This window comes from Elephantulus edwardii, unplaced genomic scaffold (genome assembly GCF_000299155.1).
Source record: "Elephantulus edwardii isolate Elephantulus edwardi_28Jun2011 unplaced genomic scaffold, EleEdw1.0 scaffold00060, whole genome shotgun sequence".
Lineage (NCBI taxonomy): Eukaryota > Metazoa > Chordata > Mammalia > Macroscelidea > Macroscelididae > Elephantulus > Elephantulus edwardii.
In genome coordinates, this window is record NW_006399810.1 from 17,436,394 (window position 1) to 17,451,934 (window position 15,541).

General features: G+C 38.1%; 1 protein-coding gene across 1 annotated transcript in view; it reads left to right on the top strand.

Annotated features, from left to right (window-relative positions):
• FANCD2 (Fanconi anemia, complementation group D2) overlaps nucleotides 1-15,541 on the top strand; it is a 113,022-nt gene that overhangs the window by 7,959 nt on the left and 89,522 nt on the right. Inside the window, exons 6-8 of the mRNA XM_006887699.1 lie at nucleotides 1,899-1,951; nucleotides 4,322-4,400; nucleotides 10,901-11,025. Of these exons, the coding sequence (XP_006887761.1) occupies nucleotides 1,899-1,951; nucleotides 4,322-4,400; nucleotides 10,901-11,025 (257 nt within the window). The remainder of the gene's footprint in view (nucleotides 1-1,898; nucleotides 1,952-4,321; nucleotides 4,401-10,900; nucleotides 11,026-15,541) is intronic.

Sequence of the window (15,541 nt, forward strand, 5' to 3'; positions counted from 1 at the left end):
TCAAATCAGCTCTGACTGGTACAGGAGGAGATTGCCCCTCCTTCCCCGGCAGAGCATCTGGTGAATTCGAACCGTGCATCTCTGGGATTGTAGTTGCAGCTTCTTGCCACTAGGCCACCAGAGCTCCCCAAAATTAATAAAATTTTTTTTTAAAAAATTACATCCTGAGAAGTCCAGTGGTGGGTTGCTGTGAGTCAGAACGTACTCCATATGATTGGGTTTGGTTTTTCAGGTTGTCATATTTAATTGACTAATTATTTTCGTTTAGACTTGATAGTAGTTCTACACTTTTTGATAAGTCTTTGTTTCCTAACAATCTTTGTAATTCTTTTTTGCACATTTTTTTATCCCTCCTCTCCTTCTCCTCAGCCCTCCCAGCAATGCATCCTTTGTTCCAGAGTGTTGTCATATGTATAATGCCTAATAATAAATTCCTTTTGGAAATTTCTTTCTCTTATCTGTTCTCATGAAATGTTCATTAATGATCTATCCACTCTTTTCTCATTCTCTGCTCACCCACCACCACCACTCCCTGTACCCATCTATAACAGTGGTGTTCTAAAGTGTTTGTCCTTTTGTGACTAAGATATTCCACTTACGAAAATGTCCTCCAGACTCCCCCATGTTGTGTAAGGCTTTATGAGTTCTCTGTTTTTCAGTGCTGCGTAATACTCCATTGTGTGAATGTACCGTAGTGTTTCTATCCATTCATTTATTATGGACATTTTAGTTGTTTCCATCTCTTTGCTGTTGTGAATATTGCAGCAGCAAAATGGGTGTGTATAAATCTATTTGGGTCATGCCTTTGGTTTCTTTAGGGTATATTCCCAGTAGTGGGATTGCTGTGGCAAATAATGCTTCTGTTTCCAACTTTTTAGAAAGTGCCAAAACCCCTTCCACAGTGCTTGCACCATTTTACACTCCTACCAACAGTGGAGGGTTCCAGGCTCTCCCCAACCTCACCAGTATTTATTGTTTGTTGTCTTCTTGAAATTTGCTATTGTTTCTGGGGTATTTTGCACCAATTTAAATTCAAAATATAGACATTATCTACATGGACAGTCTTATAATTAGAAAATCTTATAGTTCTTGACTAAGGAAATAAAGAACTCTTGTTAGAATCGTGATTACCCATTTCTGCTGTGTATTTTAGAGAAATCTGGTGGCATGGTCCATAAGGGGTTATATGGCTAACCCAAAGACTGCATCTTTTTTGACAGTTCAAATCCACCTGTTCATCTTCAAAATCCTCCATATCATAGGTTTCTTTTAATGGTTATCATCATATTTGAAAGGATTGTTGGTGTTAAAGTACCTAACGCGCGGGCCCGCTAATCACAAGATCAAAGGTTCAAATCCACCAACATCTCCGTGAGAGAAAAATGGATAGTCTCCTATTTTGACATAAAGCCTCAAAAACCCAGTGAAGCATCTGCTGTGAGTTGTTTCTGGTTTGATGGTAGTGAAAGAGACAATTGTGCACTTTAAAACGGTCTTCATTTCCAAGGGCTGCCTTTACAAAATAGCACAAAGTGCCTAGTTTAAAGAACAGATTCAGCGTTTCAGTCCTATGTAAGGCTTTTTGGCTCCTTGGGTTTCTGGTTTCTGGTAGTTGCCAGCAATCTTTGGCATTCCTAGTTGTGTAGATATATTGCCTCCATTGTCACATGACTCTTTGCCTTTATATCTATTTCTTTGTATCAGTATCTCTCCATCTAAGTTACTATCCAGAAAAGACCCAACCTATGCAAGAATGGCCTTATTAACATAACAAAAGAAATGTCTTATTTTTCAGGTAAGAACAAGTACAGTGATCAGGAATTACAACATAGATTTTGGGGGAGGGAGCATGATTTAATCTATAAAAATATACTATTTCTTTGTCTTCTTTTTTTTAGCCTGCCATTATCAAAACTTTACTTGAAAAGTTGCCAGCATTTCTTTTTGAAAAGTAAGTGGAATTATTTTAGAATGAAAGGACCATGTACTTAATTAACTTTCTTTCTCAGAAGATTACTCAGACAGAAATAATTTGTTTCTCAATAGGTCATATTTATCAAAACGTTAATTTCTTAAGTTACTGTGTTGTCTTCAGTTTCATTTATTGATGTGATAACTAGGAACTGAGAAAGGGACTTGTGCTGGTAACTCAAAGGTGACCTCTCTGGTGGTTTGAATCTTATCATCTGTTCATAGAAGAGAAATGGGCTGTGTCTTCTCATTGAATTTATTGCCCCCAGAAACCAACTGGAGGGTAAGTTTTAGTTGGTTCCAACTTGATTGCAATGAGCTTTTTGGGTATGTTATATAAGAATATATAAGATTATTTACTCCAGGTATTATGTGTGTGTGTATGTGTCTGTCTGTCTGTATAGATGTAGATATATACACACAAACTGGTAAAAGGAGATCAGATATTCCTGAATACTGTTGTTTACCTCTTGAATGGTGTAATTTATATATGCTGACTGCTTAAAAAATTAAAAATACATTTTTTTTAAAAATAGCTTTTTCAGAAGTAAATTAAAAAGCTACTAGAAAAGTAAACAAAGGTATGGGAAGTTAATGCACAAAGATAAATTGCAAGAGCAACAAACATTGAAAATGTGTAAAAATGTTAGAAAAAAAATGAAAACAATAAGATTTTTTTTTCCAAAGGTCCTCCCCTGTTAAAGATACAAAGAGTATTCACTGATGATTAATACATACATCAGAAAAGGGCAATAGATGGATGTATGAGAAACTTTAGTTTTTGCATACTCTAATCTTCAGGCCATAGTCTTCACAATTACTTGCTATGTGTCAGAGAGCTGGACAAAGACTAGTGATGATAGAAGGAGAACTTATGCCTTTGAGCTGTGGTGCTGGAGAAGAGTATTGATTATACGATCGACTGCTGGGAGGACAAACAGGTACATCCTAGAGAGGGTGAAATCAGACTGCTCCTTGGAGGCAAGGATTCTGAAGCTTTATCTGACATACTTTGGACATGTTGCAAGGAGGGACCAATCCTTGGAGAAGGATGTCATGCTTGTGAGGATGGAGGGACAGCACAGGAGAGGAAGACTCTCGATGAGATGGATTGATTCAGTGACTGGGGAAAGGGAGATAGTAAGATTGGCGCAGGATTCAGAGCTGTTGTACATATAATCGCTGAGTCACAAGCTATTCAACAGCACCCAACAATAACAATCTTCAGTGCTGTCTTCTGATTTATCCCAAGGTAATAATTATAACTGTAACTAAAGACTTCACTGTAATATTACTGTTTGGAATTACAAAGAAAGTGGTAGGCGATTGAGTTGTGCAACAATAGGAGTTTGGTATATAATATTATGTCATAAACCATAAAAAGTTCTATTATTTCATTCAAAATTCATTGCCATCAAGGTAGAACTGACTCATTTTGGAGTCAGAGGATGATTGTCTGTTCTTTCTTCTTTGGATCTGCTGGTGAATCCAAACTACGAGAGAGGTGCCACTGTGGTTAGCAGTACAGCTCACCTTGGACTCTACTGCCATGTCTCTTTTTAGTACCAATTTGTTAGTTGTGGGGTAAACAGCTTTTAAGTCAGTGCTTACAATTCAGCTCAGTATTTTGTTTATAAAAAGTTTATGTATTTATACAGATATATAGATTTTTTTAGTACTATTATAATGTTTTCTAATATGTGTATGTAATAATGAACTTGATATAATTATGGAAATCCGTGCTTTTGTTTAACGGCTCACACAAGATACTTCTGCCTAAATCTTCTTCAGCAGTTAAAGATTGTCTACCACAGACAGGGACTAAGAATGCTGCCAGAAAAGGGAACTAAAAATTTAGACATAAGAGGTTGAAAAGTGGGGAGGGACCAACATTTTGGGGGTAATAATGACTCAGTTAACATTTCTTGATACATAAATGGTTTTCAATACATCATACATATAATAAATTTGCCCTTTTGTTTCTATAAGAATACATGCTTATCTTTTTCAGCAGGTATTTGTACTTTTGTGTTTTTCAAAGTACTCATCTTAATCATTTATTCAGTGTGGTAAAGTATGTTAGTAAGATACTTTCCAACATTTTCTCTAAACTCTCTTCCTATTCTAGCCTCTGGTGATGGTTTAGAATGCCTTCCTTCAGAGAACTTTCTTAGTATGTGCAACCACATATTATGTATGTTTTTCACTATATCTTGAATAGTGCTCAACACAATAGTAAGTAGTCAATAAATGTTAATTAAGTGATTGAAATATTTTGTTTGATCTCAGTGCTTGATATTATGTTAGTAAAAAAGTCTGAGTTCCTTGTGTTCTCATCCTCACATTTCAGCAAGCACAGTGATGGTATCAGCATGCCTCGACTCATTATCAATCAGCTGAAGTGGCTGGACAGAATTGTGGATAGCAAGGTAGGCTTTGTGGAATCTCTTAGATTTGGAGATTATGTTTTCTTACCTAGCAACCATATTTGGGAATTTACCAATTTTCTTTCCCTTTATAAACAGAAAATTCTTTTTAAATTTTTTTTTAAACCAGTCTACCAGCTTGATTGAGAATCGTGGATAATTCACCCTTTAAATTTCCCTAAAAAGGAATTTACCCAGTTAGGATGACTAGATAGATCTACTTTTTTAAATAAATAAAATAATTTGAGAGAAACTCATTAATTTTTTTTTTTAAAGAACAGAGATTATGGGAGCTCTGGGGGCCTAGTGGCAAGAAGCTGCACTGAAATCCAAGAGGTATATGGTTCGAATCCACCAGATGCTCTTCTGGAGAAGGAGGCGCTATCTCCTCCTGTACCAGTAGACTTGATTTGATGGTACACACAAAAAAATGAAAGAAAATTTTAAAAAAAGAACAGAGATTAATTTGCTTTATTCCTTAAAATCAAAGAAATCCCAAATCATCCTAATTCAGTGAAAATATTTCAATTTGGTTGCATATTCCAGAACTTTTTATAGTTACGTGATTTGTACTTAAACATATGAGGGAAATTGAATTCTGTCTACTAGTGGACACCAGTTTATTTTCTGAAACTCTTAAAATCATTCTAGTTTTTTTAGCAGACATTACAAGACTGAATCTTTATTTTTAAGAACGTAAGTATATGCGTCTCATTTGCATCATTTTGGCTGTGTGATTGTTAAGCATGTATTCCTGAGGAGCTCATATCCCTACATTTGAGAATCATACAAACCCTGGGATTGTGAAGGTTAAATGGAATAAAGTATTTAACAGGCCTTTTAACAGATTGAAGCTCAAGATCAATAAACATTCTCATCAGTGGGACAATTGGCAGCATCATTACAGATGGAGAAGAGATTAAGATTGTTAACAACTTCAGCTTGCTTGGTTTCACAGTCAACACTCTTGGTACTTTGTTGTTGTTTTTAGGTACCATTGAGTTGCGTACGACTCATAGTAACCCTATAAACAGAACATCTGAACCTACTCCTGTCCTGCGCCATTCTCACACTTCCTGACACACAAGAGCCCGTTGTAGCAATCACCTTGTCAACCCACCTGGTTGAGGGTCTTCCTCTCCTTTACCAACCCTCAACCCTTCCAAACATCATATCCCTCTCCAAGGAATAACTCACAGCATGTCCAAACTATGTGACATTCTTCATTCTTGCCTCCAAAGAGCACTCAGGCTACACCCTCTCCAAGACATCTATTAGTTTTCTTGGCTGTGCACGAGATGTTCGGTGCTCTTCTCCATCACCACAGCTCAAAGACACCAATTCTTTTTCTGTCATCCTTATTCATTGTCAGATGCATAGCTAGTAATTGGAAAGACCGTGGCCTGAATCAGATGCACCTTTGTCCTCAAACTGACATCACTACTCCTCTAATTTGGAAGGGTCCCTAATTGTAGATTTTCCCATTGCAGTATGTCACCTTATTTACTGACTGCTCATACTGAGGGTGCTAATTTTGGATCCAAGCAAAATGAAGCTGTTGACAGTTTCAATCTCTCCATCCATCATGATACTGCCTATTGGTCTACTGGTAAAAATGTTTTCTCGATATTGAAACATAATCCATACTGAAAGCTGCATTCCTTGTTTTGCGCAACAAGTGTTTCAAATCCTTCTCACTTTGAGCAAGGTTGTGTCATCTGCATAACACAGGTTATTGATGAGTCTCTCTCCAATCCTGACGCCACATTCCTTTTCATAAAGTCCAGCTTCTTAGATAATTTGCTCGCTATATAGATTGAACAGATATGGAAATAGAATACATCCCTTACGCACTCCCTTCCCAATTCCAAACCATGCAATGCTCCCCTTCTCTGTTCACACAACAGCCTCCTGCTCCAAGTATAGGTTCCTTATGAGCACAATCAAGTGCTCTGGGATTCCCAATCTTCTCATTGTCATCCACAACTTGTTATGATCCACACAGTCAAATGCCTTTGCATAGTCACAAAGCACAAATAGACATTCTTCTGGTATTCCTTACTTTCAGCCAGGATCCATCAGTGATGATATCCCTGGTGCCATGGCCTCTTATAATCCCACTTGAACTTCTGGCAGTTCCCTAAGTACTGCTCCAGCCATTTTTGAATGATCTTCAGTAGTATTTTGCTTGCATGTGAATGCAAAGGTAGGAAACAATGAAGAAGGAATAGTAGTTAGAAAACATTGACTTGGTGATAGAAATGAGGCTGGAAATAGAAAGAGTGAATTTTGTATTTGCAATGATTTATTCAATGCCAATATTTTTTTCTAAAAGACACAAAAGATGACTTTACACATGGATTCCACCCAATAGGCTGCATTGGAATCAGATTGACTACATTTGTGGAAGAAATCATGGAGAAGTTCAATATCAGCAGTCAAAACTAGGACAAGGGCAGGCTGTGGGTCAGATTATCAATTACTCATTTTCATGTTTAAATTGAGGCCAAAGAAAATGAAAATAAGTCCACAGATATGATCCTGAATCAGTTCCATCACAATTTCATGATCATCTTAAGAATAGGTTTAAGCATTGAACACCAATGATAGAATACTAGATGAGTTGTGGGATAATATTAAGGATATCATCCATGAAGAAAGCAAAAGGTCATTACAGAAACAGAAAGAAAAAACCAAAATGGAGGTTAGAAGAGACTCTATATAAAGACTACACTGGAACATCGAGAATCCAAATCTAAAGGAAATCATGTCTAAGTAAAAGACATGAACAGACGGTTTCAAAGGGCAGCTCAGGAGGACAGAGCAAAGTATTATAATGGAATGTGCACAGAGCTGAAATTGGAGAATACAAATGGAGGAAATCACTGTGCATTTCTCAAGCTCAAAGAACTGAAAAACAAATGTATTCCTAGTATCACAATGTTGAAGGATGCTGTAGGAAATATATTGAATGACACAGAAAGCATCCAAAGAAAATGGAGGGAATACACAGAGTCACTATGCCAGAAAGAATTAATTGACACTGAAACATTTCAGGAAATACCAGATGAAGGGGAGTCAATGATAATGAAAGAGGAGGTGGAAGCTACATTCAAGGCATTGGCAAAAAATAAGGCTCCAGGAATCGATGTGATGTTGATTGACTTGGTTCAGTTAACAGATGCACTCACCAGGCTATGCCAGGAAATTTGGAGGACGACTGTCTGGCTACCAGATTGGAAGATGTCTATATTTGTTCCTATTACCAAGAAAGGTGATCCAGCTGAATGTGGAAATTATCAAACAGTATTATTGACGCTTGGTACTAGCAATCAGGAAATCAAAAGACAAATTGCACTGAGGAAGTCTGCTGTCAGGAACCTCTCAAGAGTACTGAGCAGCAACAATATCAGTCTGCAGATTAAGGTGCACCTGATATAATCCATAGTCTTCACAGTTACGTGCATTACATCAGAGAGCTGGATGATGACTAAGGATGATAGACTAAGAATTGATGCTTGAGTTGTGGTGCTGGAGAATAGTGTTGAACATACCGTGGACTGCCAAAAAAACAAACAGGTCAATCCTAGAGAGACTGAAAGCAAGGTTCTCCCTAGAGGCAAGGATTTTGAAGCTTTATCTCATACATTTTGGTTACATGTCCTTGGAGAAGAGGACATCATTCTTGGAAGGATGGAGATAGTGCGCAGGAGAGGAAGACCCAGGATGAGTTGGACTGACTCAGTTAACTAGAGAAATGCGATTAGGTCCAACACGATGAGATTGGTTCATGATAGGTCAGGGTTCAGAGCTATTGTACATAGCTTTGCTATGAATCCCAGAGGACTCCACAGCACATAACAACAACATTGACAAATAAGGGAGCTCTATTAGTTTAGTGGTAAGGTATTGGACCCCACTCTTTTTTTTTAATTTTTGTTTGGGAGGGGGGTTTTTTGTTTGTTTGTTGTTTTTTTTTTTAATTTTTATTAATTTTAATGAACATTTACAGAGATTCTGGGTTTCCATTCATTCATTGTTGCACTATTTTCTCTACCCTCCCCTGGACCCCACTCTTAATGACTTCAGATCCTTTTGAGCACTCTGGTGAAGCCTGAACCTTCTTTTCTCTCTAGTTAGACTACTAAAGTTTAACATGCTGAAGTCTACAAGCAGGAGATAACTTTTCTACAAGTTTGTATGATCCCGACAACTTCCCGGACATGCTCGGTGCAGCCATCTCCTCTTTAGTAATGGATTTCACCACACAGAGCACCCACTTGACTACAGTGGCAGCCAGCACTGACGAGCCTTATTTGGTCTTCCCAACTCCTGCACTGTGCAGGAGTTCTAATAAACCTTGAGTGTTTTCAGGCTTCTCTATACTCACTCCCCCCAGTCCACATTCCTCTTGTCAAGCAAATTAAGGGAACCCATGGATGCCAAAGTCCATCCTAAGATTTTCCTCTTCTTTCCTCCCATATTTCCCCATATGTAGAGATCTTCCTGGAGTTATTTGGTCTCCTGGATTTTGGCTTGCCCACTGTTGGGGTTTTGTCCCTACAAAGAAAATCCCTCAAGATTCGTGTGAATAGACAAACTGCAAAATTTACCTGGAGACAGACTGAAAGATAATAGTTTCCACTAATTGGAAAAGGAAAACTTACTGACCAGGAGAGTCATACTGTAAGGTGGTGGCTAGTCAAAGTGGTCATAAAGGGCATGTTTGTCTGGTTCCCATCTGCAAAAGTACTTTCAATTTCTCTTTTTTTGAGAGTCAGTTTAGGAAATATACTATTAATTATGCTGTGGAATTTTCCCTTCTGTCCCTTTTTGTTGAGTGTTTTTACCAGGAAAGGATGCTAAATTTTATCCGATACCCTTTATGCATTAATTAATATGATCATGTGGCTGTTTTCCTTAGTGTTTTCCTTATGTGACAGATTTTACTGATTTTTTTCTTCTCTTGAACCGTATTTAGAAATACTACTCCTATAACCATATATAATTAATTTTTCTAAGGTGAGAGTCTACTTTTTTAAAAATATGCCTTTCATGGATGACATTTTCTGTGCCGTTGACCACCAAAACTTTGAGCTTGAGTCTATGTATTCTTTGTTTTTCATATTAGACACAAAATAATTTTAGCTTTGCATTTCACCATTAGTAGTAGTAGTAGTTGTTGTTGTTATTGTATTATGTGCCCTTGAGTCAGCTGCAACTCATAGTGACCTTATATACAACAGCTCTGAAGCCTGCTCTTTCCTGAGCCAGTCTCACTGATTGCTGCACACCTACCCCCATTGCCCCAGTTCCTCTATAAATCCATTTCATCAGGGTCTTCCTCTCTTGCACTGTCCCTCCATGCTTCTGAGCATGATGCCTTTCTCCAAGGATAGATCTCCTTGCCACATGCCTGAAGTATATGAGATAGAGCTTCAAAATCATAGCCTCCAAGGAGAAACTTGGTTTCACCCTCTCCAAGACAGACCTATTTTTCTTGGTATGTTCAAGACTCTTCTCCAGAACCACAACTCTAAGGCATTGATTCTTCTGTCATCCTTAGTCTGATGCATAGCAAGTAATTGCAAAGACCATGGCCTGAATCAGACACACCTTAGTTTCTAGACTAACATCATTACTTTTCAGTACTTTGAAGAGATTCCCTGACAGCAGATTTTCCTAATTCAATTCATCTTTTGATTTCCCGACTGCTGGTGGCAAGAGTGTTGATTGTGGGGCCCAGCAAGCTGTAATTGTTAACAACCTCAGTCTCTTCCCCATCTATCAGAGTGCTGCCAGTTGGCCCAGTGCTGAGAATCTTTGTCTTGATGTTGAGCTTCAGTCCATATTAAAGACTACAGTCCTAAAGTAAGCGTTTCAGGTCTTTCTCAGTTTCAGCAAGCAAGGTTGTGTCATCCGCATAACGTAGGTTGTTGATGAATCTTCCTCCCATCCTGATACCATATTCCTCATAAAGCGCAGCTTCCTGAATGATCTGTTCAGCATATAGATTGTAAAAGTATGAAAACAGGATGCATCCCTGGGCACACTTTTCCTGATTTTGAACCATGCAGTGTTTTCCTGCTCTATTCTGACTGTTCTGACTACTGTTTCCTAGTCCAAGTATAGGGTTCGCATAAGCACAATCAGGTATTTTGGAATTCCCATTCTCCTCAAGGTTAACAATTTGTTTTGATCCACACAATCAAATACCAAATGTCAATGAAACACAGACATTCCTCTGGTACTTTTTGCTTTCTGCCAAGATCTATCTGACATTGTTGATAATGTTTCTAGTGCCACAACCTCTTCTAAACTGAGCTTGTATTTCTGGCAGTTCTCTGTCAGTGTACTATTCCATTTGTTTATGGATTAGCTTCAGCAGCATTTTGCTTGCATGTGATATTGTTCAGTAATTTCCACGTTCTTGTCTGGTTACCTTCACCAGTAGGTGATACTCTAGGTAATGAGGTACACTACTAATAATGTCTCCACTGCAGGACCTCACCACTAAGATCATGCAGCTGATCAGCGTTGCTCCTGGGGCTCTACAACACGACTTCATCATCAGCCTACCTGAGATTCTTGGGGATTCCCAGCACGCTGATGTGGGAAGAGAACTCAGGTAGGTAACACAGCTCCACCCAAGAGCTATAGCACTACAGTGCAAAAGAGTAGCAGTAATGTATTTATATTCTTATATTTATATAAAGAGAATGATGTAGTCTGTACTACTCTATAATACTAGTCTATGCAAACCACAACCTCAGCAACTTTGAATTAGAATTAAATGGAACCCAGCTTATTCTTACTCTGATTAGAGTCATAATATATATCGAGTAGGAAAACATTTGAAACAGTCTCAAACTTGTTAATCCAAACTAACTGAACTGATTGTAACTGGGGTATTTTTCAAGATTATTGCCCTGAGAAACTATTTAAACCTTAAACCAAAACTGGCTACTGAAATCGTCTGTTAGTTAAATAACTGCTTAGCTCACAAAATCAGGAGTCACATGTGTGTACCATGCTCCTTTAAAAAAATTCTTTGACAGAATGGTTGACAGTTACTTTAAAATAAAAATGAGAAGGTACAAAGGCATGGAAACTAGACTAATAGAAATGGAACAACTAGAGCAGAATAATGCAAATGTGCAACAATGAATGAATGAATGAAAATCTAACTTTTCTGTAAACTTTTGTTAAAATCACAATAAAAATAAAAAATAATGAGAATGTTTACTCTTTGTGATAATTGAATGGAAACATAAATGCTATGTAAACCTTCATCAAAAACATAATAATCTTTGGAATAGAAGATGACATAAACTATTTCCTATGGGTAGAACATGGGATTTTACTTCTTTTTCTAACCACACTTTGGAATTACTGCAGGTCTCATTCATTCATTGTTGCACATTTGCTTTATTCTGCTCTAGTTGTTCCAAGCTTCAAAATCCTAGCCTTCAAAGAGAAACTTTGTTTCACTCTCTCCAAGACAGACTTATTTATTTTCTTGGTGATGCATGGTATGTTTAAGACTTCCCCAGCACCACAATTCTAAGGCATTGATTCTTCTGTCATCCTTAGTAATTTTCAAGCTCTCTGATGCATAGCAAGTATTTGCCAAGACCATGTCCTGAATCAGGCACACCTTAGTCTCTAGACTGACATCATTGCTTTTCAGTGCTCTGGAGAGATCCCTGACAGCAGATTTTCCTAATTCAATTCATCTTTTGATTTCCTGACTGCTGGTGCCAAGAAGTTGATTGTGGGGCTGAGCAAGCTGTAATTGTTAACAACCTCAGTCTCTTCTCCATCTATCATGATGCTGCCAATTGGCCCAGTGATGACAATCTTTGTCTTCTTGATGTTGAGCTTCAACCCATATTGAAGACTATAATCCTGAAGTAAGCACTTCAGGTCCTTCTCAGTTTCAGCAAGCAAGGTTGTATCATCTGCATAATGTAGGTTGTTGATGAGTCTTCCTCCAATTCTGATGCCACATTCTTCATAAAGCCCAGCTTCCTGAATGATCTGTTTTGCATATAGTTAGAAAAGTTAAAAAAAAAAAAGGTATGGAGACAGGATGCATCCCATACGCACACCTTTCCTGATTCTGAACCGTCTAGTGTTTCCTTGCTTCCTGGTCCAAGTATAGGTTTCACATAATAAACATAATTAAGTATTCTGGGATTCCCATTCTCCTGAAGGTTAGCCAATTTGTTGTGATCCACAAAGTCAAATGCCTTCACATCGTCAATGAAACACAGATAGACATCCCTCTAGAACTCTGCTTTTTGCCAAGATCCATCTGACACTGGCAATAATGTCTTTAGCACCACAACCTCTTCTAAACCCAGCTTGTACTTCTGGCAGTTCTTTGTCAGTGTACTGTTCCACTCATTTCTGGATAATCTTTAGCAGGATTTTGCTTGTGTGTGATATTAGTGATGATGATGATGTTGAATGTCATCGAGTCAAGCACGACTCATAGTGACCCTGTGAACAAAAGGCCTGAAGCCTTTCTAGCACTATGTCATTTATCAAAGTTCATAGTTTCCAGAGGTATGTTTAGGAAGTGGATGCCACTCCTTCCAAACCTGTCTTAAACTGGGAGCTCCACCAAACACTGTCCACCATGGGTAAGCATTATAACATTATTGTTTGATAATTTCCATACTCTGTCATGTCATCTTTTTTGGAATGAGAATAAATATTTGGATTAGATATGTGAATTTTGTCTTTGGAGAACTTGAACATAGTCCCTACATTTTTATTAGTAGTTCCCTTCTAACCAAGGGGACCTCAATCTTGGTTGCACATGAGACTCATTTGTGGTGTAATCTGTAGGGAGTTGCTCTGTTAAACTAAAGGCTATGCCTCATTGGTGGATCTAACAAATCCACCAGAGGCTCTGAGGGAGAAAAACAGACAGGCTCCTCCCATGCGATTTATAGCTCTGATAACCTGCTGGAGGGTCAACTGTGGGTCATTTCCAATTTGATGGCAATGATGGAGATTAAAAATTCACATTCCTTTGTTCCTTAGATGATTAATTCTAAGTCATTTCCTTCATCATGCCATGTCTACCATTCATGGTTTTCAAAGAAGATAGTAATAGGAAACTAGAGAACTTTTTTCCTTAAAGCAGCTTCTTGATTATCATGTTGTTACTTTTGTTATGTGCTATGTTGCATTATTATGAGTAACCGATGACTAATAGCTACCCTTTGTGCAATAGCTCTGAACCTCGCCCTATCCTGAGCCTATCTCATTGCCTCCAACACACCTACTCCCATTACTCCAGTTACTGTGTTAGTCCATCTTATCCAGGGTCTTTCTCTCCTGCCAGACTTAATGTCCTTCTCCACGAATTGGTCCTTCCTCTCAGCATGCCCAAAGTATGTGAGATAAAGCTTTAAAATCCTTGCCTCTAGGAAATAACCTGGCTTCACCCTCTCTAGGACATTCCGTTTTGTTCTTTTAGCTGCCCATGGTACATTCTTCTCCCACAACACAACACAAAGGCATTGACTCTTCTGTCATCCTTAGCCATTGTCCAGCTCTCTGATGCATAGCAAGTAATTGCAAACTGTGGCTGGATCACGAACAATTTCTTCTCTAGATTGTCATTATTTTACTGTAGCACTCAGGAGAGGTCCTTGACAGCAGATTTTCCCAGTTAAATTCATCTATTGATTTCCTCACTGCTGGTGCCAAGAGTGTTGATTGTGGACCTGAGTAAATTTAAATTGTTAACAATCTCAGTCTCATCTCCATCTGTCATGGATGTTGAACTTCAATCCTTACTGAAGATTACAGTCCTTGACCTTCTGCAGCAAGCACTTTAGGTCCTGGAGTAACTGCAACATTCTTTCTCCAGTCCTGTGCATGAGCACAATCAGGTGTTTTGAAATTCCCATTCTCATTAAGTTTAGCCACCTACAATTTGTTGTGATCCAACCAGTCAAATGCCATTGCAAAGTCAATGAAACACAGATAGACATTTTTCTGGTTCTCTTTCAGCCAATATCCATCTGGCATTGGCTATGATGTCCCTGGGCCATGGCCTCCTTTATACGCAGGAGGCAGTTCAAGGCAGTTTTCTGTCGATGTACTATTCCAATTGTTTTTGGATGATCTTCAGCAGGATTTTGCTTGTGTGTGATATTATTGAGATTGTTTAATAATATTCATGGTGTTGGATCACCGTTTTTTGGAATGAGAATAAATATGGATCTCTTCCAGTCAATTGGCCAGGAGTTCTACAGATTTCTAGGGATAACCTAGTGAGCACATCCAGGGCAGCATCTGTTTGTTGAAATATGTCAATTGGTATTCCATCAGTTCCTGGGGCCTTGTATTTTGCTGATTCCTTCAGAGCAATTTGAACTTTCTCCTTTATCACCATTGCCTGGATATCATAGAAGCAGTTAAAAAAATCATTCCATTTAAAATATACTTTTTTTTGACATCTACAAAGCTACCTCAAAAAATATCTAGGAATTTATTCTATTTATGACTTTGGACAGACCCTCTGGGGTCCATACCACCTACTTTAATTGTAGCTTGTCCTTCTATATTTCTGCTAGAATTCATTCTGCTGTCACACCCTGGACATGTATCTATTGTGCCTCTCGCACTTTTGTAGTTCTAAGGTTTCTTTCTTTTGTTAGCACTGGTCTGCCCATTTGCTGTACAGCGTTAACTCATGGTTTCTGTGATGCTGAACTCTATGACACTGAGGTGTCAAATGTGATGATGGACAGTGATTGTTGGAGCTCCCCAATTAAAACAAGCTTGGAAGTAGGAGTGGCATCCACTTGCGAAATAATTTGCCTTTGGAAACCCTATGAACTTGGAAAAACAATGAAAGTTATACAAGTGTTCAAGTCTCTTGTTCATAGGGTCGCTTTGAGTCATCTACGACTCGACGGCACTTAACAACAACAATATCAACAACATATGACAAACTAAAGTGGATAGTAAGAAGAATCAGGAAAGGTTTTTTGTTTCCATTTTATTTTAATACTTGCTTTTTAATTTACTTAATGTGTTTAGATATTTATGATTGGGGGGTTTTGTAATAAAAATAATTTTTATGAAATATATTAACAGTAATTTCATGTTCTACATCT